Source organism: Microcebus murinus, chromosome 17 (assembly GCF_040939455.1).
Source record: "Microcebus murinus isolate Inina chromosome 17, M.murinus_Inina_mat1.0, whole genome shotgun sequence".
Lineage (NCBI taxonomy): Eukaryota > Metazoa > Chordata > Mammalia > Primates > Cheirogaleidae > Microcebus > Microcebus murinus.
The window spans coordinates 52,876,839-52,904,805 of record NC_134120.1 but is presented as its reverse complement, the minus strand read 5'-3'; the positions used below and the strand labels follow the sequence as shown (position 1 = coordinate 52,904,805).

Below are 27,967 nucleotides of genomic sequence, written 5' to 3'. Positions count from 1 at the left end.
GCTTTGTGGTTTATACTTAAAACTCAGTGCAGATTATAGAAATCACAGTGGAGGAAGCAACACCCTTTAAAAACCTTACTTAAGGTTTTCTTCAAGAACCAAATTGGGAAATCGATGATTTGAAAATCTAAGAAAAAAATTTAGTGCCCTTTAATTAAATTGTGCGATGTAGACTATCTTCCAAGTGAAAGTCATAAACCACTTTATTGGGAGATTATTTCCAGTCTTGGAAGGCTCCAGTTTTCTAGGTAACTTTCTTCAGTTAAACATGGACATGGTTTGCATTTTGAAAACAGTGGGAAAATTACTTGACTTCTAAAATAATTTTGCTAGATTGTGTGACCCATTTTATTTGATTTCAGTTCACAGTTTTCGGCCCATGCACATGTGTCACTAAGATGCACAAATGTCCAGCAATGCAGTCTCTCTTGTTGGCAGGTGGCAGGGCAATTCCGTGTAGCGATAGTGAGAAAGAGATTGGTTCATTTGCATAACTTCCCCACATTTACTGTTTTCCTGTAATCCAAATATGCGTGCTGATGAAAACATAAAAGCTGCCTTTTTATTTAGTTAGTATTTCTCCTCGCAGCCCTGCAATTGCAGTTCTGTGGGGTCAACCGGGCATCAGTGCGACGTGCTCACCGGGCATTGCCAATGCCAGTCGGAATTTGCTGGACATCGCTGCGATCAGTGCTCTCTGGGCTACAGAGACTTTCCAGACTGCGTTCCCTGTGCCTGCGACCTGAGGGGGACATCAGGGGACAGCTGTGACCTGGACCAGGGTCTCTGCAGCTGTGCAGAGGAAACCGGGACCTGCTCTTGCAAGGTATGTGCCGCAGATCCTCCTCTTTGTGCCTCTCTCCAGCTTGTCCTTATTGCTCTTGAGCAGCTAAGTTTTAGACACTTCTCCTAATGAGTTCACACTCTCTTCTGCGCCTGAGTGTGAAGTCTGCTATGCTTCTCCAGAATCTCAAGTGATTCTTAAAATGGAGTTGTTACTGTTAATTACAAGTGTCAGATGATAGACCCGCTTTACAAAACTGAGTCTTCGATCGTATGTTCCAGTGGGCCGAGTGGCTGATCCGCCTTGAGTGTGCAGTGAGTTAGACAACACAGGGCTGCAGGGAGAGTTGTGGTGTTGTGGCTGTGAGGTTGTCATACTCTGGTATATGCTGGCCATGCTGAGCGAACCTAAAAAATTCGTGTTCATTATTTTCCCAGGAGGTAAGACTTCCATGTCATTTTAAATTTCAGACTTTCCATTAGTTTTCCCCGTGTGCCTTGTTATGGGGAGGTCACTGCCACCCTCTCTGGCCCTTTCCCCGTGGGTGGTGAGAGGGAAGCCCGCTGGATTGGTGACGGCTTGTTGAGGAAGGGGAAACTGCTGTAGACATTGTGGCCTGGGAATAATGATGGAACCACCAGTCTCCCTGTTTTGGGCTGACCACATCTAACGACAGCAGTTCTCGTATCAGACTAGCAGAACAGCAGGGACCTACCCTGGTAGTCACCTTGTCAGTGGCTCTCCAAACTCTCAGATTGTCATAATCACCTGGAGACTCGAGGCAGATTCCGAGCTTGTCCCAGGAGATTCTTTTCAGGGAATCTGTATCTTCTGAAAGCTCCCACGACCATTCAGATAATCATCTGTGTTTCGAAGTCATGGATTGAGTCTTTGAGAGAACCAACGCTCAGAGAGCGCAGGGACCCATTCCACGGAAACAGTGACATTTGTGGACCTAAAATCATTTTTAGAATTATTTTTGTGTTTCATTTCTGTTTGTTCAGAAATTGCATCTCCTTTTTTCTGGCAAAAAAAGTTCCTTATTTGTTCCCCTTTAGGAAAATGTCATTGGCCTCCAGTGCAGCGAGTGTCGCGAGGGCACCTTTGCTCTCCGCGCGGACGACCCGCTGGGATGCAGCCCCTGCTTCTGCTTCGGGCTGTCCCGCCTCTGCACGGAGCTGGAGGGTTATGTGAGGACCCCGGTAAGCCACACACAGAATGTTCTGTGTCTAACCCTCTCCCCGAGGGATTTGGGGAGGGGCAGAAGACACAGCCAAGTGCTTACATTAAATGTTACCCTCCTGGCATCAGAAATTCTAGGAAGCTAATCTGGGTTAGGATTATACATGAATCAGATTTCCCCTCCTGCTGGCCAAGGGAGTGAATGGAGCTTGAGCTAAAGGCTTTCAGTGTTGCTCTGTAGCTCATGTATCAAAAGCTTCAGTTGGAGAGAAGATAAAACTGCAACATCTCAACCATCTCCTGCGAATCATTGAACATCGCCCCAATGTAGCAATAATTGGACCCTAAATGTAGTAGTTTAAAACACCTTCTTGCTCTTAATCCTTGAATAGTTAAAAAATAATAGTAAAGCACTTTCAGTTAATTTTAATCCAGATGTTTAAAGGAAAAGTCTTTCCTATTCCTGTTTTTTTTTTTTTTTTTTTTTTTTTTTGAGACAGAGTCTCACTTTATTGCCCAGGCTAGAGTGAGTGCCATGGCGTCAGTCTAGCTCACAGCAACCTCAAACTCCTGGCTCAAGCAATCCTCCTGCCTCAGCCTCCCAAGTAGCTGGGACTACAGGCATGCGCCACCATGCCCGGCTAATTTTTTCTATATATATTAGTTGGCCAATTAATTTCTTCCTATTTATAGTAGAGACGGGGTCTCGCTCTTGCTCAGGCTGGTTTCGAACTCCTGACCTCGAGCAATCCACCCGCCTCGGCCTCCCAGAGAGCTAGGATTACAGGCGTGAGCCACCACGCCCTGCCCCTATTCCTGTTTTAATAATGAAGCTGTTTGATCTGCGAGACAGTGCTGAAATCTAAGAAATCAAACACGAGTGGTTAGTGCGTGTTTTGAAGTGCATTTTCCTCTCTTTGATGACTAGCTACTGCTGGGCTCAGATCAGCCTCTTCTGCGAGTGGTTTCTCAGAGTGACCTGAGGGGCACAACCGAGGGGGTTTACTACCAGGCCCCTGATGTCCTGCTGGACGCCGTGACGGTCCGGCGGCACGTCCACACAGAGCCGTTCTACTGGCGGCTGCCGGAGCAGTTCGAGGGAGACCAGGTGAGGTGCAACCCAGCCCAGGGCCAGTCCCGCTCCCTGGGGGATACAGATATCGTTTAAAATCACCGTAGTCTGTGCTGGCCTGTCATTAAAAGCAGCAGTTATTAATTTCCTCTGTTAGTGGGGATGAAGAAGTTTAACACTCATAAAAATCCCAGCAAATGTATGATTCTTTAAAATTTTTCATTCGTTTTGAAAGTCTTAAAGTTCAAATCATATTGATTTTCTCCCTCCAAAGAAATCATTCTACAAACATATACAGTAGGTATTGCTTAGTGACAGCGATACTTTCTGAGAAATGTGTCCTTAGGTGATCTCTTTGTTGTGTAAATATCACGCACCTAGATGGTATAGCCTATTACACACCTAAGCTATGTGGTATAGCTCTGTGGCTGCAAACCTGTACAGCTGCTGCTGTACTAAATACTGCAGGCACTTGTAGCACAGTGGTAAGCTGTTGCATATCTCAACACATCTAAACATAGAAAAGGTACATTAGAAATATTGTACAATAATCTTATGGGACCATGGTTGTATATGTGGTTTGTCATTGACCAAAATGTCATTCTGCAGCACGTGACTGTACTGTATTTACTGATATAAGCCCAATGCAAGTCTAGATGCTATGGCCTGAGAGGCTCTTCTCTGGAAATCATCACTCATTTTGGGGAGGAAAAACCTATAAAAGAGTCATGAAAGGCATCACTTGCATTTTTGTTTATATAAACATTGGAGTCTATGTGTAAATTCACCCTGATCTTTAAAATTTACTAATATATATCCAGTCCTCCTGTAGATATAGGTAATTTTTAATTTAAAGGAGCTTGAAAATAATTTGAATCACTACCACATTGATTTGTTATTTTGGAGCTCAGTTTTGTTGGTATCATCAAGAGCTGTATAACTTAGACCAACTTAATAATCCGTAATTAAACAGAATCAGAACAAAGCAAGTTCCAGACAACATATTTCACTCATGTAATGTATTTTTAAGATCTAAGATTCCTTTATACGATAATAGGCTTGCAATAAAATGTTTTTAAACCAAGGCTGTGACAGAGAAATAAACAACACCTTACTATTCAATAGCTCCTGGCATATGGTGGCAAACTGAAGTACAGCGTGGCCTTCTATTCCTCGAATGGCATGGGCACCTCCAACTTTGAGCCTCAAGTTCTCATCAAAGGGGGTCGGACCAGAAAGCAAGTCATTTACATGGATGCACCTGCGCCGGAGAATGGAGTGAGGCAGGAACGAGAAGTAGGAATGAAAGAGGTGATGATGTGATCTCTGCATACAAATCCCTTAAAGCTGTGGACTTTGCTCTGCGTGCAGTGAAAGCTGGAAGCCACTTACAAGCATGAGCAAGACCCTGGGATCAAAATTCCAATGAGTTTAGCAAGATTGCTAAAAACTATTCAGATTTCATATTCTCAAGAAATGTATATTAGGCTTATATTAATTTAGTGGGAATTGAATCTTAAATCCTTTATCCTGGTACACTAGCTTTAGTCTGTATAGATACAGGGGTGCAGAAGTCCTTTGGACTTGCTTGAATTTGGGAAGTGTCTATTCATTCTTCCAGAAGATATTTATTGGGCATTTTCTCAGCGTGGCTGGCCCTGCCTTAGGTGATGCATATCTATTGATAAACGAGGCTGACATGCGCCTGCCCTGTGGAGGTTACGGGAGGTATTCATCAGTTAAATTTAGTGGCATGCAATGGAACGGCTCCTTTCTGGAGAAATTTATAAGAAACACGTTCTTTGTAAGCTCCTGTGCCAGTTAGAATCTGTACGTTGAACTTAATTGAATATGTTTCTCATCCACAGAATTTTTGGAAATATTTTAACTCTGTTTCTGAAAAACCTGTCACACGCTCAGATTTTATGTCTGTCCTTAGCAATATTGAGTACATCCTCATCAAGGCATCATATGGTCAAGGATTACAGCAAAGCAGGTACTTGGAGGCTTCTGGGTGTTTGAATATTTTCCTTATTTGAAACAAAACTGAAAGGATTTGATTTGCTTCACTCCCATTACCTACTATCTTTATTACTTCATGTAGTTCCGTTCCTTACCAAAACTTGTTAAATACTAATATCTCTATGCAATGTGTAGATTATGACTTAAACCATCCCCGTACCGTGCTAACATGGATGTAAAATATAAGTACATATTGTGGAATCCTAGGTAAAGACAAAAATGCAAAAAAAAAAAATTTCTATTTTCTGCCCTTGAAAACTGCAATGCTCATTTCTTTGTAATGAGGTAGAATGTTGCCACCTACTCTTTTACTACTTTAGCCCTTAAAGAAAGCCATTAATAGCCCAGGCAACAGAACGAGACTGTGTCTCAAAAAATAAATAAATAAATTTTAGAAAGGAAACCATTAAGTCTTGGCCAAATCAGTTCTTCAAGAGGTCTTTCAGATGCATTTCTGTAACATTATTTTTAAGTTCTAAAATGCCTGAAATGTGTAATGACAGTCCTAAAGTGCTTTAACATATTTCATTTATAATCATGAGTAGCAACTACCCCAAACAAGGAAGAAAGCTCTGGTTTAATATGTATGCAAATGTTATGCCATTTGCTATGTTTCTAGAAAGTCTTTCAAATGTTAGTGTTTCCTCTCTTCCTAACGTAATATTTGCACAGAATCTCAAATATCTCGGTGGAGGTTGGCAGAAAGACTGAAGAGCTGCACCCGGAGCGGGAGGTCGCATCCCTTATAGAGCGCTGTCTCTGTCCTCCTGGCACGGCGGGATTCTCGTGTCAGGTAGAGAGATTTCAGTCAGAATCTATTTCCTGCCTTTGAGCTGAAACGTGCTTGAAAGTCCAAGTGATGAACAGATTCATGTGTCTCTATTGTATCATTTTTTTCTCTTTTTGAATTAAAAAAAATAATTTTGGTAAAAGTACATAGCACAAAATTTACCATCTTAACCATCCTTAAGTGTACAGGTCAGTAGTGTTATATTAAATATGTTTTACGGCCAGTCTCCAGAATGCTTTTCATCCGGCACAACTGAAACTCTGCACCCATTCAACTCCCCATGTCCCGCCCCCAGCCCCGGGCAGCCACCACTCTACTTTCTGTCGCTATGAATTTGGCCACTCTAGGTACCTCAGTATAAGTGGAATCATACAGTATTTTCTTTTTGTAACTGGCTTATTTTATTTAGCATAATGTCCTCAAGGTTCATCCATGTTGTAGCATATGTAAGAATGTCCTTGCTTTTTTAAGGCTGAATAATATTCCTTTGTATGGATATACTATAATTTGTTTATACATTCCTCCTTCAGTGGGCACTTTTGACTATTGTGAATAATGGTGCTATGAACATGAGTGTACAAATATCTCTTCAATTTCCTGCTCTCAATTCTTTGGGATATATACCCAGAAGTAGAGTTCAGGGACCTTCATACTGTTTTCCACAACAGTGGCACCATTTTACATTCCCACCAGCGGTACACAGGCTTCTAGTTTCTCCACATTCTCATCAACACTTGTTATTTTCTTTCCTTCAAAGAGTGTGAAGTAGTATTGATTTGCATTTCCCTAATGATACTGATATTGGACTTCTTTTCATATTTACCTGTTGGCCATTTGTATGTCTTCTTTGGAGAAATGTCCATTCCAGTCCTTTGCCCATTTGTTAATCAGATTGTTTTTTTCTTCCCTTTGCATCCCCTCAGGACTGTGCCCCTGGATACCACAGAGGGAAGCTCCCAGAAGGTGGGGCCAGGGGACCGCACCCTCTGCTTGCTCCTTGTGTGCCCTGCAGTTGCAACAACCATAGTGACGCTTGTGACCCTGAAACTGGAAAGTGTCTGGTATGCTGGTTTGCGTGGGTGCTCACCTGAGGTTTAGAATTGGAGCAGGTGCATAGCGTTTAAATGTCTGGTCCACAGTTACACCAGTTCCTTAGTTCAGCAAGAGGTTAAATTGAGCTAAATCTAAAATATGAATATGAGGAAGGCATAGCTAGGCGCTCTGACATTGTTGGTAGAAATTCTGTTATAAATTTTACTTCCTTGATTAATTTGTTTGTGGGCGTCCGTTTGGGAATTATCATCATGGGCCAATTAACCACATTTTGGTCAACAATGACTATATACAACAGTGGTCCTATAAGATTACAATACTGTAGTTTTACTGTACCTTTTCTATGTTTAGATATATTTGGATACATAAACACTTAACCATTGTGTTGCAGGTGCCTACAGTATTCAATACACTAATATGCTGTGCAGGTGTGTACTCCAGGAGCAATAGGCTAGACCATATGGCCTGGGTGTGTCGTAGGCTAGACCATGTGGGTTTGTGTAAGGGCACTCTCTGATGTTCTCACAACTACAAAATCGCCTGAGGACACAGTTCTCGGAAAGTATTCCCGTTGTTAAGTGATGCAGGACTGCGGTCCAGTGTGCCTGGTCTTTACTTGCAGTACTTGTGCCTCCAGTCACAGTAGATGAGAGCTTTGGGTCAGAGTTTGGAAGCTCACCTGGAGGTTTTAAAATAAGTTAATGCCAATGTTGAAAATTTATGTCTCCGTGTCAAGTATTTCCCTCCCCTTGCACATTTTTCTGGGAGATGATAACATAACGAATCATTCGCATCTTAGTATACATTTGGTTCTCGGCTACCTTCTCCCAAGATAGATCTTGGGGACATGAGGAGAGCTCTGACCACTGAAAAGAACCAAGTGACCCTGACAGAAGCCTTGTAGCCCTGACAAAGGACACAGTCCTGTGTCCATGATTTAGCTGAAGCGAATGAAGCCGTAGCGATAACATAGCCTGATACTCGCCTCCTACTCCTTTGCAATAACGCAGGTGGAAACATTGGTTACTTGTGTAAGTTGTGCCAAGACTAACTTGCCTCAGGTAAAATATTCATTGATGGGAAATGAGCTGCCCACCAAGACACACCTGAAGCCTGAGAGATGCAGGGTGTGGCCTAATCACAAGGAAACATGGGCCCCGAACAGAAGAATTGGGACCAGGGGCTCCCAACCTGCCTTCTGCCATGCCAGGTCATCTTCCTCTTCTTCCAATCACAGGGCTCTGCTGCATGTGGAATTTAAGACAATTTCCACTGGGAAAATGGCTAAACTACAGCAGTGCACAGATGAATTTAGCAAAAAAAGTACTGCACAGTTTTCCTCCATAAAAAAGATGTGCGTTAACCTTTGCTAACTCCATTATATCTGTGGAGTTATAGAATGATTCCAGCCACACAAGGTGAAATGGACTTAATGAAGATGCAAATAGCTGCAACACGATTAAAAAAGTTATTCACTCTAATCAGCTCATGCCCTAGGCAAAAGCAAAGGCCCAATGGAGAAAATGAGAAAATCTCATTTAAGGATTTAAGGAGAATTGATTTCAGGCAAATAAAGTGAGATGTAATTAGCTGGATCGGTCCGTTGGCTAGTCGTGGGGACAGAGGTCACATAAAGTCGATCATTTCTTTCATGCTTCGTCTTTCCTTGGTGCAGCTAACTATTTTAACAAGATTAGGTATTTCTAGGACGTTAAATTATTACCATGCCTGGCCCAAATCCACCAGAACAAAATTATAAGAGCAGCAGCTGATCTATTGATTTGCACCCTAGAAATTACAGCTTGCTTAACCCCGTCCATGAAAGATGGCCTTCGACCACGGCAAAAGTCTCCCGAGGGTACGTGGTGCCTGCCAGCTGTCAGGCAGCTCCCTGCGCCGGGGGAATGGTTTGCCAGACGTTATCTGGATGTTACCTAAAACCCATCAGGGACCTCACCTAGGCCTGCTAATTGAATGTTGTAATACACCGCAGTGGCTGCACACACTTCCGGAGGACTAGACAAAGAATCTAAATTTAGACTACTCTGCTGCAGTCTCATGGTGTGGAGCATTTGATTCAGGCTTTTTGCCCTTTTTACAGATCTGTATTCTGTGTTTGTCCCTAGTGACATTCACAGTAACCACTCACTGCCAATTCCTTTCACCAAAACCCATTCTAAACAGAAAATGGTGCCCGGGCTTACAGTGTGGAATTTCAGGGTTTTAATGGTCCTTCTTGTCAGAGTCCCTTGAGATCTTAAATCTGGACTATAACATCCATGCCAAGTGGTTATTTAATATAGATTCACACACCTCCAGCAATGGGGAGCTCGCTCTCAAAGCAGCTTAGCTCACCTTTGGGCAACTCTGGTTCTTCCTGGACCTGGTGACCTGGACCATACACCTTTTGGTGCAGTTTTATTCTTTGGAGCCACTGAGATAATTGTTCATATTTATTAATGGAATGTGTCAGTATCTTAGCAAATACCTTTCCAAGTGTGTCATGTCTTCCTTCCTCTTGGAGCCCGGGACCTCCCCTCCCCTCCCCAGTCCTCTTCACCTTTTGTGGTTGAGAGCACAGTTTACCTCCCTGTAACAGAGTCTCCTGCGCTCGCCCTCCGTGCCAGCACCACACAGGTGGGCGTCGGGGCCTTTCTGGGTCTGGTTTTGTCATCTGGAGGATGTTCCTCCCTGCTTCAGGTCACAGACGTGATTGATGGGAAGTATACTTGCAAGCGGGGGAAAGGGGAGGACCTGGGGACCAGGGAGATGGCCTGGAGTCCCTCTGTCTGGGGCCCTGCTCCCCACTACGTGGGACATGCCACTTCTGGGACATACGACTGACCCTTTTTGCACCACTGAAAAATTGGCAGAATTGCTCTGCGCATGTCCCACAGCGGCGACATCAACCCACGCTCATTCCTCGTCCTTGTTTTCCTGCCGCTCCTGGGGCGCTTGTCCTGACTCCCTGGGAGGCCCACGGTCTCCGTTGTCGGGGAGTTTGTGACGCCGGAGCTGGTGTGAGCAACGGGAAGCCTGGCAGTCTGCATCAGCGCTCTGTCACCGTCCGATACTTGTTCCTCGTCAGCTTTAGGCCACGTCATTAAAACAAGTATTTCACATGCTTGCTTTTTGAGAGAGAGGTGGAAAATTTACTTCTAAAGAGAGTTCAACTTTAAGGGGTCAAGTGGATTCCAATAAAATCTATTTTCATGAGGTAAAACAGGAATACAATTTAAAAATGAAAAATAGTGGAATTTTTTTAATTTAAAAGAGACTTTAAAATAGCATTTTTAAAACATAAAATGATGTCTTTCTCCATCATCTCTCGCTGCCAAGGATAAAACTCTGAGTCCGTTTGAGAGTTTGCCCAGAAGCTCAGCACTGTCGCTGGCCTTTCTGTCCCAGCTGCGTCAGGCACGGAATCCGGTTTGCAGGGGCTGAGTCAACAGTGATGAGTTGAGCAAATGCAGCTTTTAAAGTGGCCTCAGATGGCAAGGACCTCTTGTGGTTTTTTTTTAGTTTAGAAACTGTGTACTCTTTTTAACAGGAAGAGCACAGGTCTAAATGATGACATAAAATTTAACTGGAACTTCTGAGCATGGTGGCATGTGCCTGTAATCTCAGCTCCTCAGGAGGCTGAGGCAGGAGAATCACCTGAGTCCAGGAGTTCCAGACAAGCCTGGGCAATATAGTGAGGCCCCATCTCTTAAAAAAAAGAAAATTAACTGAAATGTATTTGGCTATTGTAATGATCTAAATGGCTCTAAAATCAAGAATTTTCTTCCCTCATTGTCTATTTCCTAAATCATCTATCTGTTCAATTCAACTCCCTACATGTGATCATTGAATTCTATGTGCAAAATTGGTGCTTCAAATCTTTTTTTGGGTCACTGTATATTTTAGATCTGTTTTTTTTATTTCAAAGTATTATGGGGGTACAAATGTTTTTGGTTACATGGCCCATCACCCAGATAGTGTTCATTGTATCTGTTGGGTAGGTTTTTGCCCATCCCCTCCTCCCACCTCTCTTCTGCTTGATTTCCGTTGAGATTTACTTCCCTCTGTGCATGTGTGCCCCTCATTTATTAATAGTTCCAATTAATAGTGAGTATATGTGGTGTTTGTTTTTCCATTCTTTAGATACTTCACTTAGGATAATGGTCTCCAGTTCCATCCAAATTGTTTCAAAAGGCCTTAAGTCTAATCTCTCTTTGTGGCTGAGTAGTACTCCATAGTATATATGTACCACATCTTGTTAATCTACTCATGAATTGATGGGCATTTGGGTTGATTCTACATCTTTGCAATTGTGAATTGTGCTGCAACAAACGTTCGAGTGCAGATGTCTTTTTGATGAAATGACTTCTTTTCCTTTCGGTAAATACCCAGTAGCAGGATTGCTGGATCAAATGGTAGGTCGACTTCTAGCTCTCTGAGGAATGTCCATGCAGTTTTCCATAGAGGTTGTACTAATTTCAGCTCCAACAGTGTACAAGAATTCCTTTCTCTCTGCATCCATGCCAGCATCTATTGTTTTTGGACTTTTTAATAAAAGCCATTCTGACTGGAGTAAGCTGATACTGCATTGTGGTTTTGATTTGCATTTCCCTGATGATTAGTGACTTTGAACATTTTTTCATATGTTTATTGGACATTTGTCTATCTTCTTTTGAGAAGTTTCTGTTCATGTCTTTTGCCCACTTTTTAATGGGGTTGTTTGATTTTTTTCTTGCTGATTTGCTTGAGTTCTCTGTAGATTCTAGTTGTTAATCTTTTATCGGATGTATAGCTTACAAACGTTTTTTCCCATTCTATATGTTGTCTATTTGCTTTGTTAATTATTTCCTTGGCTGTGCAGAAGCTTTTTAAATATAATAGATCTATTTTTTTAAGGTTCTGAAAACTGTCTTCTTTTAGGGGTTCTGTGTCTTATTTCCCTCTAGCCTGGGTGGCAGAGCAAGACCCTATCTCCACAAAGAAAAGAAAGACAGAAAGAACTAGTAATTTCTAGGCTATATTGGATGAATGCAGTCTTATGATGAATGAAGGTCAGTCATGGAGTTAGAAATGTTCATAGGATTTAAAAAATATGAAGAAAAATGCTCTCCCTTCCTTAAGAAAAAAAAAAAAAAAGCTATCTGATATGAAATGTGGGTGGCAGTGTTCAGGTGTTACCAGGTAAAGATGATTTATAACAATTTTCCATTGTTTCTCTCTTCTTTTAAAATGTGGGGTCACAGAACTGCAGCAACAACACAGCAGGTGACCACTGTGATGTGTGTGCTCCTGGCTACTACGGGAAGGTGACTGGCTTGGCCAGCGACTGTTCTCTGTGCACCTGTCCCCGCAACCACCCTGCCAGGTGAGCCCACACAGGTGCAGCCTGGCATGCTGGGCTGCTGGGGTTGCTTCAGTCTATGTTCATGAATATTCTCCATGGGTTAAGAAGGGCTAATTGTAAGAAAAAGAATTCATTTTCACAGGAAGATAATCTTTTCAAAAGTGAAGTATCTGTGTTGGTATTGGGTGTTAGAGTGGAACCAATTAAAGAAAGTACTTTTAGGTTTTGTTTTTTTAAGACTAATTTCAGCCCCTAGCAAATGTATTCAGTCTGCATAGAAATGAATGGTTATTAATTTTATGAATAATGATACAAAAGAATCTATTATACAAAAAAATCTATGATACAAAAGAACTATTTAATTTAAGGGAATGGGGTTAGTATTTATATATGGGAGGACCTGATTTAAGTGCTGAAATGCTACATAGTGATACAGTTGGGACAGGTTTTTACCTTGCACTCATGACACTTGTATGGAATTATCTAAATGCAAAAGTAACCAGAAATGTTAAGAGGGAATTAGAATATCAAAGGGTCCTCTTTGGTTCAAATGAAAATTGTAATTCATAAATACCATTTTATTATTGCTTAGAATCTTTGGCAAGGCACTGAACATGTAAAGATCAAATGTCAGTTTATGGTATACTAAAATGAAGTTTTATTTTTAATATTTGTTTGAATCTTCTATTTTTTATTGCCTCCAAGTTAGTGCTGCTTGATGGTAAGTACCAAATGAGAGGCAGGCACTGGCTACAATTTCCTTGTAAACTATCAGGCAGCCTAAAATTTGTTGTTACTATTACTTATTTTTTGTATTAAATCTCCATGAAAATTTTGACTCAATTCCATTTCTATGGATACTGTAGAAATACCTGTATATGTGTGTAAAGATGGATATATTTAAGCATAGCTTGTACTCATGAGAAATTGGGGGGAAATGGAAATATCTATTTATGAGGGACTGATTATGTACATTTTGGTATATTCCTAGAGTGAAATATTATACAGAAACTGAGAAAACAATAAGCTATATCTGTAGGCATAGAGTTGAAGAAATGGCCAGTTGAAGGATGTATTAAACATGTAGTGCAATGCCATTTTGGAAAAAAACTTCATATCCCTATGTATATCCATACCCATAGGGCTGCCCAGAGAAATATTTGGAAGGATGTTTCACCCTTCTACTTTGCACATTTGAATATTTCGAATATTTTATTTCTTTAACCACAAAGTGTTGTAACTGACCCCAAGGTCCATATTAATAAATTAAAGGTTGGGTTACTAAGAAGAGATTGTAAGGAACACACATTATATGTGTGTTCTGAATCTGAGAGGCCCAAAAACACATGCTTTAATTTCTACATATTTTTTATTTCCACTGAATTCTGCCCCTTTACTATTAATATTTAAGGAAGAAAAAAGTCAGAAGTGGTGTGGGGCTGATAACTCATGCTGGAAACTTCATCTTAACTAGCCAGAAAGGAACCACGCCCGGGTTTTGTTTTCCCAATAGTTTGCAGGAACCCAGCCCAGGCTCTAGATGGAGCATTGGCCATTTATTTAGTAAAATGTAGAGGCGGAGGCTGTTGAGAAAGAAAGGAGACCAAAAGCTGAAACCCATGAATGTGGAGATCAGTATCCCAATAGACTACTAACCTTTCGACTGGCTCTATCATCTAGCTTCTGATAGCCTCCACCTGACTTTCTCCCTACCTTTAGGTCCATTTATTTTCAAATTCCACCCTAATTCCTTGCTTTTGTTTCCCCTGGCTGGTCCTGCTTGCCTTTTATTATCCTGAAAAAGTTCTTTTCATCAGAATTTATTCAGCCTCTTTTCCTTGCTGGTTTTCATGCTCACCCACAGTGGCTTCAACTCTCTAATCACCTACTAAACCAGGACAAGCCCCTTCCTACCTCGGAACTCTCTTGTTGGGTGAATAATTAGTGTGATTGGTATTCTTCCACTTAGCACCCACATGGTTGGCATGAACAGGGCTTCATGATGTCTTCTGGTGTAAGACATGCCCAACAGTGGAATGTTACTCAATCCTAAGAAACGATAATGAGCTAGCACCGTTTATGCTATCCTGGATTAAGCTTAAGCCCGTAATACAAAGCGAGACGACACAAGACCTGGAAAATGGGCTACACATCTGCTCGCCATCAAATTGGTACTGACAAACTAAAACTATGGTGCTCATAAAATGGTAGTGTTCAACAGGGATTTGGGAGGGGGGGAGACTCACATCTTAAGGATGTGGTGAGCATTGGGGCGGGGAGGGATTACCTCTGTCCCTTTTTAGGGAGAGGCAGAGATACACACTGTAACCAAAATGTCTAAAAAACAAATCTGTTATTGGAAGGTGGGCAGGTGGAAGGGGCGAGGAGGGAAGGGTATGCACTTACACGGTGGGTGCGGTGCGCACCACTTGGAGGCTGGGCACGCTTGAAGCTCTGGCGTAGCGGGGTTGGGAGGGGGGCAGGGGCAAGATATGTAACCCTAACAATATTTGTACCCCCATAATATGAGGTAATAAAAAAACAAGACATGCCCAACACTGACGCTGCTTACATCCTTACTTTCCTTCTTTTTGCCCAATAGATTGTAAGCTCTAAAAAGCTTCTCTGATCATCCAGTGTAATCACATAACTTTGAGAACAGTATGGTGTATCCTAAGAGTAACCAATAAAGCGCCTTAAAGATTTGAAGTTGTATATCCAAAAATTCAATAAGAAATTCTTTTCTTCCAGTTTTAGTCCCACTTGTGTCTTGGAAGGTGACAGTGATTTCCGCTGTGACGCCTGTCTTCCGGGCTATGAAGGACAATATTGCGAAAGGTATGCTGCGGAACTGCCACATGGAAATTGCTGGGTGCATCTGCTTTTGTAAAGCATGAGACAAATTTCTGCAGTGATGTGGGAGTCAGTATCAGTTCGGATATTCAGGATTCCTATGGGACCTCATTACGATTCCAAAATAAGCTCTCCCGGGGCGAATGGACCTGTGGGGTTTGCATTTCATTTGGTAGAAATGGTTACTGCCCTGGGGCAACAGCTGGTCACGGCTTACTTACTGGTGCTGACTGTCTGTGCCTGCATCCTTCCTTTCTCGTAGGTGCTCCTCGGGCTACCACGGCAACCCTCAAATGCCAGGTGGCAGTTGCCAGAAGTGTGACTGCAGCCTGCACGGCTCTGTGCACGGCGAGTGCGACCGCGTGTCCGGGCAGTGCGTCTGCAGGCCCGGGGCCTCGGGGCTGCGGTGCGCGGAGTGTGAGCCGAGGCACACGCTGGTGGAAAGCAACTGTGTCTGTGCGTATTTCTCCTCCACGCGTGTGAAGGCGGCTTTTCCTTTCCAGTGCACGAGGGCAGGAGTGGAAGCGGCGCCCTGTCATGTCAGCAGGATACAAAAACGTCCTATTTTATCTTATATTTTATTTTTACTTTGTCATTTTCTAAGCATAGATTGCTATTGCCTCTGCTAAACTGGCCTCTAGTTGCGCCTTCTCAAGCCGAGGCAGGAGGTTCTAAGATGCCGGCACCTATTTCTCAGGCACTCAGAGCAGCAGTCATGTCAACTTCCTTGTTTAACTGCATCAGTGTATTTCCCAAGAGTGCGTCCGCACAGGGAGAACGCACCTTTGTGGGATTTTCATTTGTGGTACCCCAATTTCACGATAGCTTCAGCTCTTGGCTAGCATGGATTTTTGTTTGTTTTTTCCAATTCTGATTTATTTTTCCAGCAAGTGCACAAGGTAGTCATTTTAGGATGTCTTCTCAGTGGTTCACGGGGAAGGTAGGAAGGAGTGTTAGGGTCATAGCACTGGAAGGCTATTTTGCTTTTGTTTTTGTGTTTACTACAAGCACAAACGCCCCATTATTTTCTCCAGTGTCCTTCATTTGCACTTGCTGAAGATGCATCTGCAAACTGTCTGAGGATGTGACAGAGCAGGCTTTGCAAGGGAACACTGGGATTCACTGTAGTGAGTCCCAGTGGAAGAGGAGCAAGGTGCCGTAAGGGTTGGAGCGGTATAAGGAACCCTGGGCCAGCCTGGGGCACCACTCCTGGGCTCAGTTGTTTCTTTCTGTGTGACCCAGGGAAGTCACTCCTCTGATCTGAGTCTCAGCCTCATTAGTAGTGAGCAAGGGCTCGGCCTTCCTGCCGTCCCACCCCCGGTGCAGTCGGAGTGAGAGTGAGCTCAGAGGAGTGCGGGGAACTCGAATGTGCTCTGCCTGAACCTGGGATTATCACAAAATGGCTTATGCAGCCTGTGGGAAAATGGGCAGATCACATTGTAATAGCGCTCCTTTCCTTGTTCTTTTAGCGTGCGACGACCAGTGTGTAGGTGTGCTGCTGAACGACTTGGATGCCATTGGTGATGCCATCCTTTCTATGAACCTCACCAGCACTGTCACTCTGCCCTATGGAATTTTGTCAGACCTAGAAAATACAACTGAATATCTCCGGGTAGGTCTTGGAATACAGAGACAGATAGAAACATGTATTAATATCTTTGAGGGAGAATCAGTGGGATGGGAGGGGTCATTTTCTCTGTCCCCCAAGAGTAGGAGCCTCACACTCATCGTCTCCCACTGGGAGGTCTCCAGGGTTCCCCGGACCGTGACCAGTGACAGGGACCTCATTGTCTCACACACCAGCTTGTGTCACTATGGGGCAGCTCTGGTGTCTAAGAGTTACTCCTTAGAGACCTCCTTTTAAAGCCTACTAACTGTGGTCCTGGTTCTGTCTTTTGGAATAAGACAAAGTCCACTTGCTCCTTTTTAAGACAGACCTTTGGGTATTTGAAAACAGCTCTCCTATTACAAAAACAGAAAATAAATGGACAGTATCTTCCTTAAAGTTGATTTATGCTGAAGATGAACCATTTTCCATTAAGTGTATTATTCAAACTGGAGTTGCAAGGCACAAAAGTCTCTTCTCCCTGGAAGACTATACTAAAATCTCTGGGACTAAATCATAGTTTTATCTTTCTGCAATAGAGTCTGGGTCAAAAAAGGGTGGGAAGTTAACAAATGGGCTTAGTAGATAGCATCCTACTCTGGCATTTTTAATTCTAATTGGAAAAACATGGGATTTTTAAATTGTGCTTTATTATTATTATTTTTTAGCATATTATGGGGGTACAAGTGTTAAGGTTACTTATATTGCCCATGCCCCCCTCCCCCCTCGAGTAAGAGCTTCAAGCATGTCCATCCCCCAAATGTTGCACATCTTACTCGTTGTGGTTATACATGCCCATCCCCTCCTCCCTCCTCCCACCCTCCCGATACCCGATAAATGTTATTCCTGTATGTCCAGTTAGGTGTTGATCCGTTAATACCAATTTGCTGGTGAGTACATGTGATGCTGGTTTTTCCATTCTTGAGATACTTCACTTAGTAGAATGGGTTCCAGCTGCATCCAGGAATATACAAGAGGTGCTATATCACCATTGTTTCTTAAAGCTGAGTAGTACTCCATGGTATACATTTACCATATTAAATTGTGCTTTATACCTATATATTAGAATTTGACATAACCTACTTGGTATGCCAGGCAGTAATAAAACAGATAGTCATTCCTAAATGCCTTTTTTAGATAAAAGTTTTCCTTAAATTTAATATATCTTTAGGCATGTGCACATGTTGTATATGTGTGTGTGTGTGGTGTGTGTGCATGGTGTGTGTGTTTGTGTATGTGTATGCCTGTGTGGTGTGTGTGTGGTGTATGAATGTGTGTGTGCATGGTGTGTGTATGTATGTAAGTGAATGTGTGGTGTGTGTGTGTGTGTGTGTGTGTGTGTGTGTGTGTGTGTGTGTGTGTGTGTGTGTTGGGTTGCAGCCGGCTCAGTGATCCATTCCTGTTTGCAGTGGTCTTTTTTTCATAATGGCAGTAAGAAAGGTTAGGAAACTCTATGAAATGTTCTTATGTTATTTTGCCTCAAGTGGCAAAATATGTTTTTGGTTTTTTTTTTTGAGACAGAGTCTCACTCTGTCACCCAGGCTGGAGTGCTGTGGCGTCAGCCTAGCCCACAGCAACCTCAAACTCGTGGGCTCAAGCGATCTTCCTGCCTCAGTCTCCCTTGTAGCTGGGACCATAGGCAAGTGCCACCGTACCAGGCTAATTTTTTCTATTTTTAGTTGTTTGGCTAATTTCTTGCTATTTTATAGTAGAGACGGGGTTTCGCTTTTGCTCAGGCTGGTCTCTGAGCTCAAGCAATCCTCCTGCCTCGGCTTCCCAGAGTGCTACGATTATAGGCTTGAGACACCACGCCCGGCCCAAAATATATATATGTTTTTGAAATATGAGGGGTTTTACATCCATTGAGAAAAAGAAAGAAATGTTTAAATATTTTTTCCAATTGCTATGTACACAATCAATAAATGCTATTTTCTGCCAGTTTGTGCCCCAGGAATATAACTATTTTATATTTATCAAATGAGATAAATACTTGATATAAATTTTAACTAATTTTGAATGATTTGCTGTAATATAAACCGCTTGCCTATTTCTTTAAATTCCTTATTATGTTTATGTGTTCAGCAGAGGGGAGGCGTGTGAGCTCTTAGCTGCTCTGTTGGTTACCAGCACAGCAACCTTGAGCAAGTTCTTACCCCCAACCCTAAATAGTGATATCATCACTTCACCCAGTTGTTTTAAGGCCTAAATAAAGTTATACATGTCAAGAAGTTAGAAGAGTGTTGGTATAAATTAAGCACTTAATTGATAGTAATTATAAAGGCTTCTCTTTATTGAATTCTTTTGTACTTTAGCCCAATAAACATTTTTAAGTTGTTGGCAATTCTAGTTAAAATTCATGTGACTCTGATATTGAAATAAAGCCAGACTTTTATCCAAGAATAGCAGCAGTATCAATTTCGGCTTACCAGACCAGATTTTACATTTATATCATATAGGAAATATAATGCAAAAGAAGGCAGTATGGACTCATGTGGTTATAATCAAAACTTAAGTAAGTCTTGTCTGTTTTTTTAATGATGGTTTCAAAAAAAGAATAATTTCTTTCTGTGATCAAAAAAAGGAAATACCAAGTGCTTCCTAGTTAAGAACCAGAACATTTTACTTTGAGACACTATAATTTATTTCCCTCATTCTTCTCAGGAATCTTTATTAAAACAAAATATACAAAAGGAACTGGCAAGAATGAAACTTGAAGACGTTGCAGAACAGACGGACAACCTGCAAAAGAAGGTAAATTCTTTCCCTGAAGAACCGGCTTTCCAGCCCTGAGCAGTTGCCTCGGGGCTGTGGGGAAGGTTCAGCCTCCTCCTCCCGCAACTGCGCTCCCTGCTCTGTCAGCAAATTGGTTTTAACCCTGCCAGCTGCTGTGGCTTCACGGGAGAAGGCTCCTGACTTAAATTCTGTTGTCACCTCTGTTGAGGAAAGAGTTGGGCAGTCACTCCGCTTTTTGGCTTCCATTTTCTCCTTTGAACCAAAGGGTAGGGCTGGGGCGGGGTTAAAGGATTGCTGGAGTTTCTCCCTTCTCCCAAATTCAGTCTATCCCCGAGGCGGCGCGCAGGCACCCCACTGCACGGCAGTGGCGCTATCTGAAGTCCCCTGGGCTGGGTGAGCAGAGCGCGGATTCGTGCTGTGGGGTGTGTGCAACTAGAGGCTTCAGCCTGGTTCTGATTTTAGGGCTTTGGGTGGCAGGTAAGCTCATTTTGATGTCATCAGGGAAGTATTTATTCTGTTTCGTCTATGCCAGATGAACGGCTTTTAGTGACCCAGAAAAGAATCTCCTTGTTTGCAGATGATACGGGAGATTTATTGTCAAATTTACTATTTTTTCACTTGTGATTGTGTATGCACATATATATGCATGTGTATGTCTATAAAAATGCAATAGTGTATCTGTACATAGATGTATCTAGTCTGTCTCTCAACATACACACACCTGCACAGTCATGCCCCCTAAAAAGTATTAGCTTGGCTCCTCTTAATTTAGAATTAATGGTGCTTTGGAAAGTGTCTAAGGGTTTAAGTGTGGGCTGTAAGTATCTCATCAGGCAAACGTTTGGTAGGAAGTGATAAGCTGATTAAGGTAAATTCTCTCTGTTAAAGAAGATTCTCTTTGGTCTTGACTAGAAAACACTTTTAGACCCGATCTCAGTTACTTTACATTCTTGGAAGTTATAAGTAACCTTTATTTTTACAAATTATGAAATTCCTATTAAAAATAACAGCAGAAGGCAGCTAAGTCTCAGCTTCCAGGCTGCTGGCTTTGCAGAAGACATCTCCTTTAGTTCTCATTACGGCCCCCAGGGGCAAGTGCCATTATTACCCAGTGGGGTAGATGACACTTGGTGATATCTAGGTCCATGGCCTGGCAGAGTCGGGCCTAAAGTCCCATCTGCCTGACTCTGTGTTCTTAATCCCTAGAGACTAGAGGCTCCTAGTCCATGCATATTAGTACCGTTTACTTTCTTCATTCCGTATATTTGGGTCCTAAAATGAAGAGAGGGTCTTCCCAGTATAGACTCTGGTAAAATTATGCTGATTTTAAAAATATACCCTCTTTTCTCATCCTGGGTGGGGTGTAAATTGTTTCATTAGCCACGTAGTCAGTAACTTCTAGTCCCACAATACGAACCTGCTTCAGATGACAGTGTACTCTACGTTCTAGATGTATTGTGTTGCTCGGCAGAGGCAACCACCGGAATCGCAAAGCTTGCATATTATTTAAAGTCAAACTAACCTGAGACCTTACTTGCTGCAGCTCACTGGAGTGCTGACAAGTAGCGAGAAGGCGAATAGGGCGACTGAGAGAATCCTCAGCGACAGCGAAGACCTGGCCGCGTTCCTCGGGCGGCTGCAGATGAGCATCAGAGGTAATGCGGCAGTGGCTGGCTTGCGACTCTGGGCTGATCTAGCAAGGAGAGTCACACCGGCTTTATTAAACCTGTGAATAGATGTGTGTGCTTTGCACTGGGCTTCCTAGAACCAAAGGCCTGGAATATTCCATGTTTGGGGATCCTGAAATGTCCAGGCCATAGCCTTTCATTGACAGCTTTAGTTTTTTAAAAAATGCATGTTTCTTTTTAAATTTTCTCTAGTATGCCTAATTCTCAAGCCACATTATGGTAAAACTGATATGGTCCCTGCCCACCCATTTGCCCAGAATAGGGGCTGACAGGATTTGGGGATTCCATTTGGTACCAAAATTTACCCACCATATTAGAGTAATTTAGTCACTTCCCACTTTTCCCAGTTGGGTCTAATCTGGCTTTTATCGTGCTATTTTCAGTTTTCAGGCTACTAGAAACATATTCTTGCTTTTCTTCTTAGATTCTAGTGTAAGGGCTTAAAAAGTATAGAATCCTATGCAAATTAGACTTTATAGGACAAAAGGTAAGAAAATTATTAGAAAAAAATCATGTTTAATAAAAAGTTGCATCGAGTATTGGTGGTTTCTTCACGCAGTAACATTTGTTGAGAACTTCTACGTGTAAATGTCTGTGTCGGGTACGAGGAAATGCTAAGGTAAGCACGGGGGACCCTGCCCTTAGGGAGCGTGTGGGTACTTGGCAAGACAAACTGAATAAACCAGTAGGCCCAAGTTCATGAGTGTTTTTGTTAGGGGACGTCCAGAGTGCGCTGGGACACACGAGGGGGCCTGGCCTGGCCTGGCACTCAGGTCCAGCCCAGCTTAGGTGAACAGAACAGTGCTTACCAAAGAAGGCTCTAAGTTTTTCATTCAGTACCGTCCACTTTTGAGAGATTTATTAAATGATCAATGATTTTCTCCATAGAAATTACTCAAAAGGCAACAACTTTAAATCAGACCTTGGATGAAGATTTCCAGCTACCCAATTCGACTCTTCAGAATATGCAACAGAACATTACATCTTTGCTCGAAACCATACGGAAAAGGCATTTCACGCAGTTGCACCAAAATGTCAGCCTTGAACTCAAGTAAGTTCCTAACTACCATTCACAGCACAGCCAAGCAGGGACAGAAACTGGGATGCCGTCTCCAAAGGAGAAGGAGGCGTAATGGAAAGAAAGTGCTGACGGGGGTGAGCTGTGAGAGAGCAGAAGGGGCTCCCTTGGCAGGGAAATGAGATGCGTCCTAGAGTTAGTGCTGCAGCCCGGGCTGCGCGCCGAGGCCTGGTCCATGCGTCTGGGCTTCTTCAGGCGACCCACACAGACCTGCCCAGGCCCTGCCCGTCCCGGAGGCAGCGCCCCAGACTGGGCTCTGCTCCTTGGCCTCCCTCAGCTCCCGCCCGCCTGAGCTGGGGCGTGAGGGGGGCTTGTTAAGGATGGAGAGGCCCAGGTTAGCTCTGGCGGTCCCGGGGAGTCATTTTGTAGGACCGTCCTCTCTCACCATAACACCCTTCCTCTGTCAGTTCATCGTTCATTCAACAAAATGGGTTGGGCCCCAGGTAGGGTGGCAGGCGGTGTGCTGGGAGCTAGGGATACAAAGGGCATGATAGAGCCTTTCTGCCCACTAGGAGCTCCAGGTCCGATGGGGAACGTTCACTTTCTGTATGTGCATTCAGGAAGCAGTGCCCGCCCCTCGCCCACCCGTCCCCGCCATGCCCCTGGCCCTCTGCTACCAGCTAAGGCCCCCAAGATCTTTCTCTGTCACTGCAGCTCTTCTGGTTCTATTTGGAATAAAGTTATTAATAAGGTTCCTGATCTCTCTCTTTAATTTGTAACTAAAAGTGTTACTAAAGAGACCCATTATAGACAAAAAAATTAAGAGTTTGAAATGTGTTCTCTGCCTCCCACTTTTTGATAATTGCTGTATTTATACTGTTTCAAATTACAAGGATTATTTGAGGAATTATCTGCTTTTTTGTTATAATTCTTGGAAACATTGGTGGTCTACATTGAAGTATGGCAATGCTGTAGGTGAAAAGATTTAGCATGCAAGCCACTTGCTTTTCATGCTTGTCTCAAGGGTCCCCAAGATGACACCACATTCAGAGTTTCCCCAGGGCTCCCAGGATTCAGCATGTAATTGTACTTACAGCTAAGGTTTAGTAAAGATGCACCTCAAGATCAGGAGAAAGAACACAGCAGGAGTCTGGAAGAATCCGAGATGGCTTCTCCCGTGAGGGGCTCCAGAGCGCACTCTTTCCCCAGCAACGAAATGCAGCAACATGTGTGTGATGCTTCTTCCCGGGGAAGCCTATCAGAGGCTCGGCTTCTGAGGTTTTATGGGGGCGGGTCTTGTAGGCACCCTCTGCCTAGCACATGCCCAAAGTCCCGACCCCTAGAAAGAAGGCGGGTGTTCAGCATAAACCACATGGCTTGCACATAACCTTCAGAGGGTAAGCCACCCTTATCAGTTCAGGATGGGTGGGAACACTGCCAGCCTGGCCAGCAGGACTTTCTGCAAGGATAGACGACTGGGCCTGCCACGTTAACTCTTTAGTGCACATTGTGCATTATCATTTGCAGCTCTGATGTCCCCAGAGCTATTAAAAATATCTCATTAAAGAAATGTGTTCAATGACCAGATTAGTTTGGAGAACATGGTGTCTACTAAAGAAAGACAAGTTCTCTCACGCAGGTCTCCTCAAAGCTTTTAGGACACTGACGTGCATGGGAATTTCTCTTTCACCATGAGCCTTTGCTTGTGGGATCTGCTTAGCAATTCATGGGACACCAGTGTTGTGGAGAAACACAGTGTGAGAAATACTGTTTTACTCTATTAATTGAATAAATTTTGCAGGAAAAATCCAACAAATAGTTCTGAGAGTTTTCTTTGTTTATCCTGTTCAAGCCATTGAGAACTGTTATCATTTCATCTGATTATAGTTTAGACAGTAAAGTCACTTCATAGATGAAAATTTGATCTCTATTTTAAACTTTCTTAGAGAGATGTCTTATTTAATGATAAGGAATGATAGATTTATGGTGAGACATTAGAAATATATTAGGTTTATTTGTGTTTTTCATGTATCTGTTTTAATTCGTATTACCTGTTTCATAATACATCTTTATAATAATTAGAAGTTATAGTATGTTTAAATAACTCCTAATTTATTCTAATAATGTCAGAGTTAAAATATATACCCTTGAAAAATGTTTCCAGATGTGTCTTAACCCAGTGATCTGATATCTGTGAAAGGTTAGGGTGTTTTATAAGGCATTTTCCATGGAATTTTCAAAGTTCTCCTGACGAATTGAAGCAGAGAGTTAATGGTCTATATTCAACCACTGCAAGAATTTGTAGTGTGAAATTTTATTATTCTATGCAGTTATAAATTCAAAGTTGATTTAAATAAGCAATTTGATAGCATATTTATAAAAAAAATAGGAAAAAAAGTCTTTCAATTTCCAAAAGCTTGCATTTATCAATGGTACAAATTATATCTTTTTAGCAATTTGAACTTGACAGTCTTTATAAAATCTATTTCTTAACTATAGAAACTGTAGAAAACCATTTATAGCCTATAAATCAACTGGTAAATTCACAGCAAATCAGTGGGTAGCCTCCTTTCAATTTCTTGTCATATTATAATGAAAAATTGTAGTTCCCATCATTAACACGGAAGGTAGTCCCAATTTTCTGAATCCGGATTCACTGAGATGATTTCTTTCAATTCCATTGCTAAAATGTGTTAGGAAGTTTGTAAATAAAGATAATTTGTTAAGGATAAAAGTGTAAATCTGCCATACTTGTAGCTATCTTAGAAAAATTGTTTTCATTCCTAAACAGTTATGTTGTATCACAATTTCAAGAAGAAACTAGGTATGAATATATAAAAATTCCTTCAACTGTCATGTCAGAGATATGAGTTTTGCTGTTCGTTTGCTTACTAAGTGAAGCATTCACGTTTATCAGGGCTGCTGAAGATTTATTGTCACAAGTTCAGAAGAATTACCAGAAGCCACAGGAAGAGTTAGAGGTGTTAAAAGAAGTCACAAGCCGCCTCCTTGCAGAGCACAACAGTGACCTGCGGGAGGCAGAAGCACTCTTGTGGGACGCCGAGGCAAAGAGCCAGGAAAGTGACCGCCTGCTCCTCATGGTCAGCGCCAACCTGAGAGAGTTCCACGTGAGTCTGACTTGCTCTCTCCTTCTCACTCAGAGCTGGGAACCAAGTTCTCCAGGGTAAACAGCATTGTTGTTAGCTTCTTAGGAAGTGAGCCCCGCGCACTGACTTTAGCACGTAGCACTGGACACCAAAGTTCAGAAGTCGACTTGCTCTTGTGAAATATCCTTAAAAGGTGATTTCTGCTGCAGGATAAAAAGCTGCGTGTTCAAGAAGATCAAAACTCGACCTCAGAGCTAATCGCCCAAGGAAGAGGATTGATAGATGCTGCCACTGCACATGTAAATGCTGCACAAAATGCTCTTGCAGTAAGTTATAACTCAGCATAGCCACGATACAGTTTCCAAAGAATCCAAGAAAGAGATCTTCACGCATCTCATCTGCATGTACACATACCCATTATTAAATAGAACACAAATATTTACAATATTAATTTCTCCATGTAGCAGTTAGAGCATCACCAGGATGAGCTACTTTTGTGGACTGCCAGCATCAGGCGTCATGTGGATGACCTGGTCATGCACATGTCTGAAAGGAGAGCACTGGGCCTGGTCTACGGAGCAGAGGACCATGCGGCTGATCTCCAAAGACTAGCAGGTGTTCTGGACAGGTAAGACCACACCCTAGCAGGATTTGAGAGGTTGCCATCCATTGACTAGAGAAAATAAGGAGGGCTATTTGATCACACTGATGAGTCACTCTTCTTCCTTTGTGTAGAAATGAGTGTTCCTGTATCATTTACATGGCAAGTTAGATTTCCTCATGTCTGCTAACATAGTTTACCATTGTTATAAGTGTACGATGGAAAAATGCAAACTGGACAGGAATTAAAACAAATAGCATGCTGCGATATCAAGCCATTGAGGCTTTGTTAAGAACCTGCTGAGTGCTCAGGGCTTTGTTAAGTTGCATCTGAGACAGAACAAGTTTATGAACTTCTTTACAGATCTTGTCTTTTTGGAGTGTATGATTTGGGCAAAGGATGCCCACGCTCTACCTATAGAAATGTTGGGAATCTCTTTTCCAACTCCTGAAAGATATCACCCCCAATTATTTTCTGCTGCCTGAAGGTCTACCATTGTAATACAATTATTTTAACTTACATTTTTTGAATATTTGTTAAATATGTATTCAACTTGTTAAAAGTGCCTTTACTCAAGAAGTACAACTTTAGGCCAGTGGTTCCAAACTCATCTGCACTTTGGAATAGCCTGGGGAACTTCAGAAAATACTGACCGCTTTATCTTTTGTTCCCCTCCCCACAAAGATTGTCACCTAATGGGTCTGGGATGTAGCCTGAGCTTTGTAATATTTTTAAAGATCCCCAGGTGATTCTAATGTGCTGCAAATATGGGAACCAGTGTTTTAGATCTTATCAGCGATTTGTACAAAACTGCGAGTTAATTGGTACATATATTTCTTTAGAATTTGCTATAATTTATGAGCAGAAAAAGTCTGAACATGCTGGGAACGTGTGTTTTGTGCATGGGTGTGTTCTGTGGAAGGGGAAAGATAAGGATCTCCCCATTTGAGAAAGGCTGGCATAAAAGGTTAGCTCACACAACAGAAGCGATTAAAAATGAAATAGGATAGAGTAGTGTGTAAATTATGGGCTAAACTGAGTCTGGCTGCCTCCATGTACTCTAGGAATCAATAGTAGAAAATGGCATTAGGCACTCAGCTTCTCTCTTCTCATCATCTTTCATCATTTCTTAAAAGAGAAAGAGATATTCTCACTCCATACTTAGCTAGAACAAAATCTTTATTGCTTAGTATAAGTATAGTAAAAGCAATTTGGCATGATACACAAAGTCAAATAATATTATTATCCTTGATTTATAAATCACCACATTCTGCCAATCAAGTAACAATAAGCAATAACTGCTAATATCTGGTCTGGGAATCGCCTGACTTCAATAACCTTGGAAAGAAAATGAAGTGAGTTATTCAGGAGCAAAGATGTGTCAATTGCCAGATGTCATTTTCAAGACAGAGAGAGCTGGATGAAACTGTGCCATTACCAGTTGCCAAGTTCCTGAGTGATTTGACCACTCACTGTTAGAATGAAGGTCAGCTGATGGAAATATTATCTGATCCTCCTTCTCCAAAATCTCTTGATATATGTTGTTTGAGGGGTAAGATTCAGCATCCTCATGTATGTTTAGGAAAGGTTTTTGGAATTACCAAGTGTGTTGCAGGGGAGATTATAACTAATGCAAGCATGCACTGGTGCCCTGGACACATGCAGCGGGGTTGAACAAAGGTTAGGGAATGTTGAGGGCGCCTAGTGGAAAGTGATCAGCGGTTATCTAAGGTAAAACAGCAATAATTGCTTTGGTATTGGTTAAATAACAATTCTGAGTTTTATCATGACAATATGGCTACTGCTTCTCAAAGATTTTTTGAAGTTAGAAGGGAACACATATGTTGCTATTTTTTGCTAATGGTACTTTTCTAAGGGAAGAAACTAGGAGGCTTTCCAGAATAGTAGGCACTTATAATTTTCATGAGTGAACCTGCAAGTTTGATTTAGTTTATCCTAACATTTCTAAACATGCTGATTCAATAGTGGCCTTGAAAATGTCAGACATGTGTCCCTGAATGCGACCAGCGCAGCCCATGTCTATTCCAACATCCGGAGCCTGATTGAAGAATCAGAGAAACTGGCAAAAGATGCTCACGCGATTGTGACTAAGG

General features: G+C 42.3%; 1 protein-coding gene across 1 annotated transcript in view; it reads left to right on the top strand.

The window, feature by feature from the left end:
- Positions 1–27,967, top strand: part of LAMA1 (laminin subunit alpha 1) — a 91,065-nt gene that overhangs the window by 29,749 nt on the left and 33,349 nt on the right. Inside the window, exons 19-36 of the mRNA XM_075993670.1 lie at positions 590–826; positions 1,843–1,986; positions 2,895–3,074; positions 4,164–4,349; positions 4,907–5,034; positions 5,733–5,853; positions 6,774–6,911; positions 12,147–12,268; positions 14,999–15,085; positions 15,363–15,556; positions 16,570–16,712; positions 19,368–19,457; positions 20,983–21,094; positions 22,016–22,178; positions 25,063–25,273; positions 25,462–25,578; positions 25,717–25,880; positions 27,840–27,966. Coding sequence (XP_075849785.1) covers positions 590–826; positions 1,843–1,986; positions 2,895–3,074; positions 4,164–4,349; positions 4,907–5,034; positions 5,733–5,853; positions 6,774–6,911; positions 12,147–12,268; positions 14,999–15,085; positions 15,363–15,556; positions 16,570–16,712; positions 19,368–19,457; positions 20,983–21,094; positions 22,016–22,178; positions 25,063–25,273; positions 25,462–25,578; positions 25,717–25,880; positions 27,840–27,966 — 2,664 coding nt within the window. The remainder of the gene's footprint in view (positions 1–589; positions 827–1,842; positions 1,987–2,894; positions 3,075–4,163; positions 4,350–4,906; positions 5,035–5,732; positions 5,854–6,773; positions 6,912–12,146; positions 12,269–14,998; positions 15,086–15,362; positions 15,557–16,569; positions 16,713–19,367; positions 19,458–20,982; positions 21,095–22,015; positions 22,179–25,062; positions 25,274–25,461; positions 25,579–25,716; positions 25,881–27,839; position 27,967) is intronic.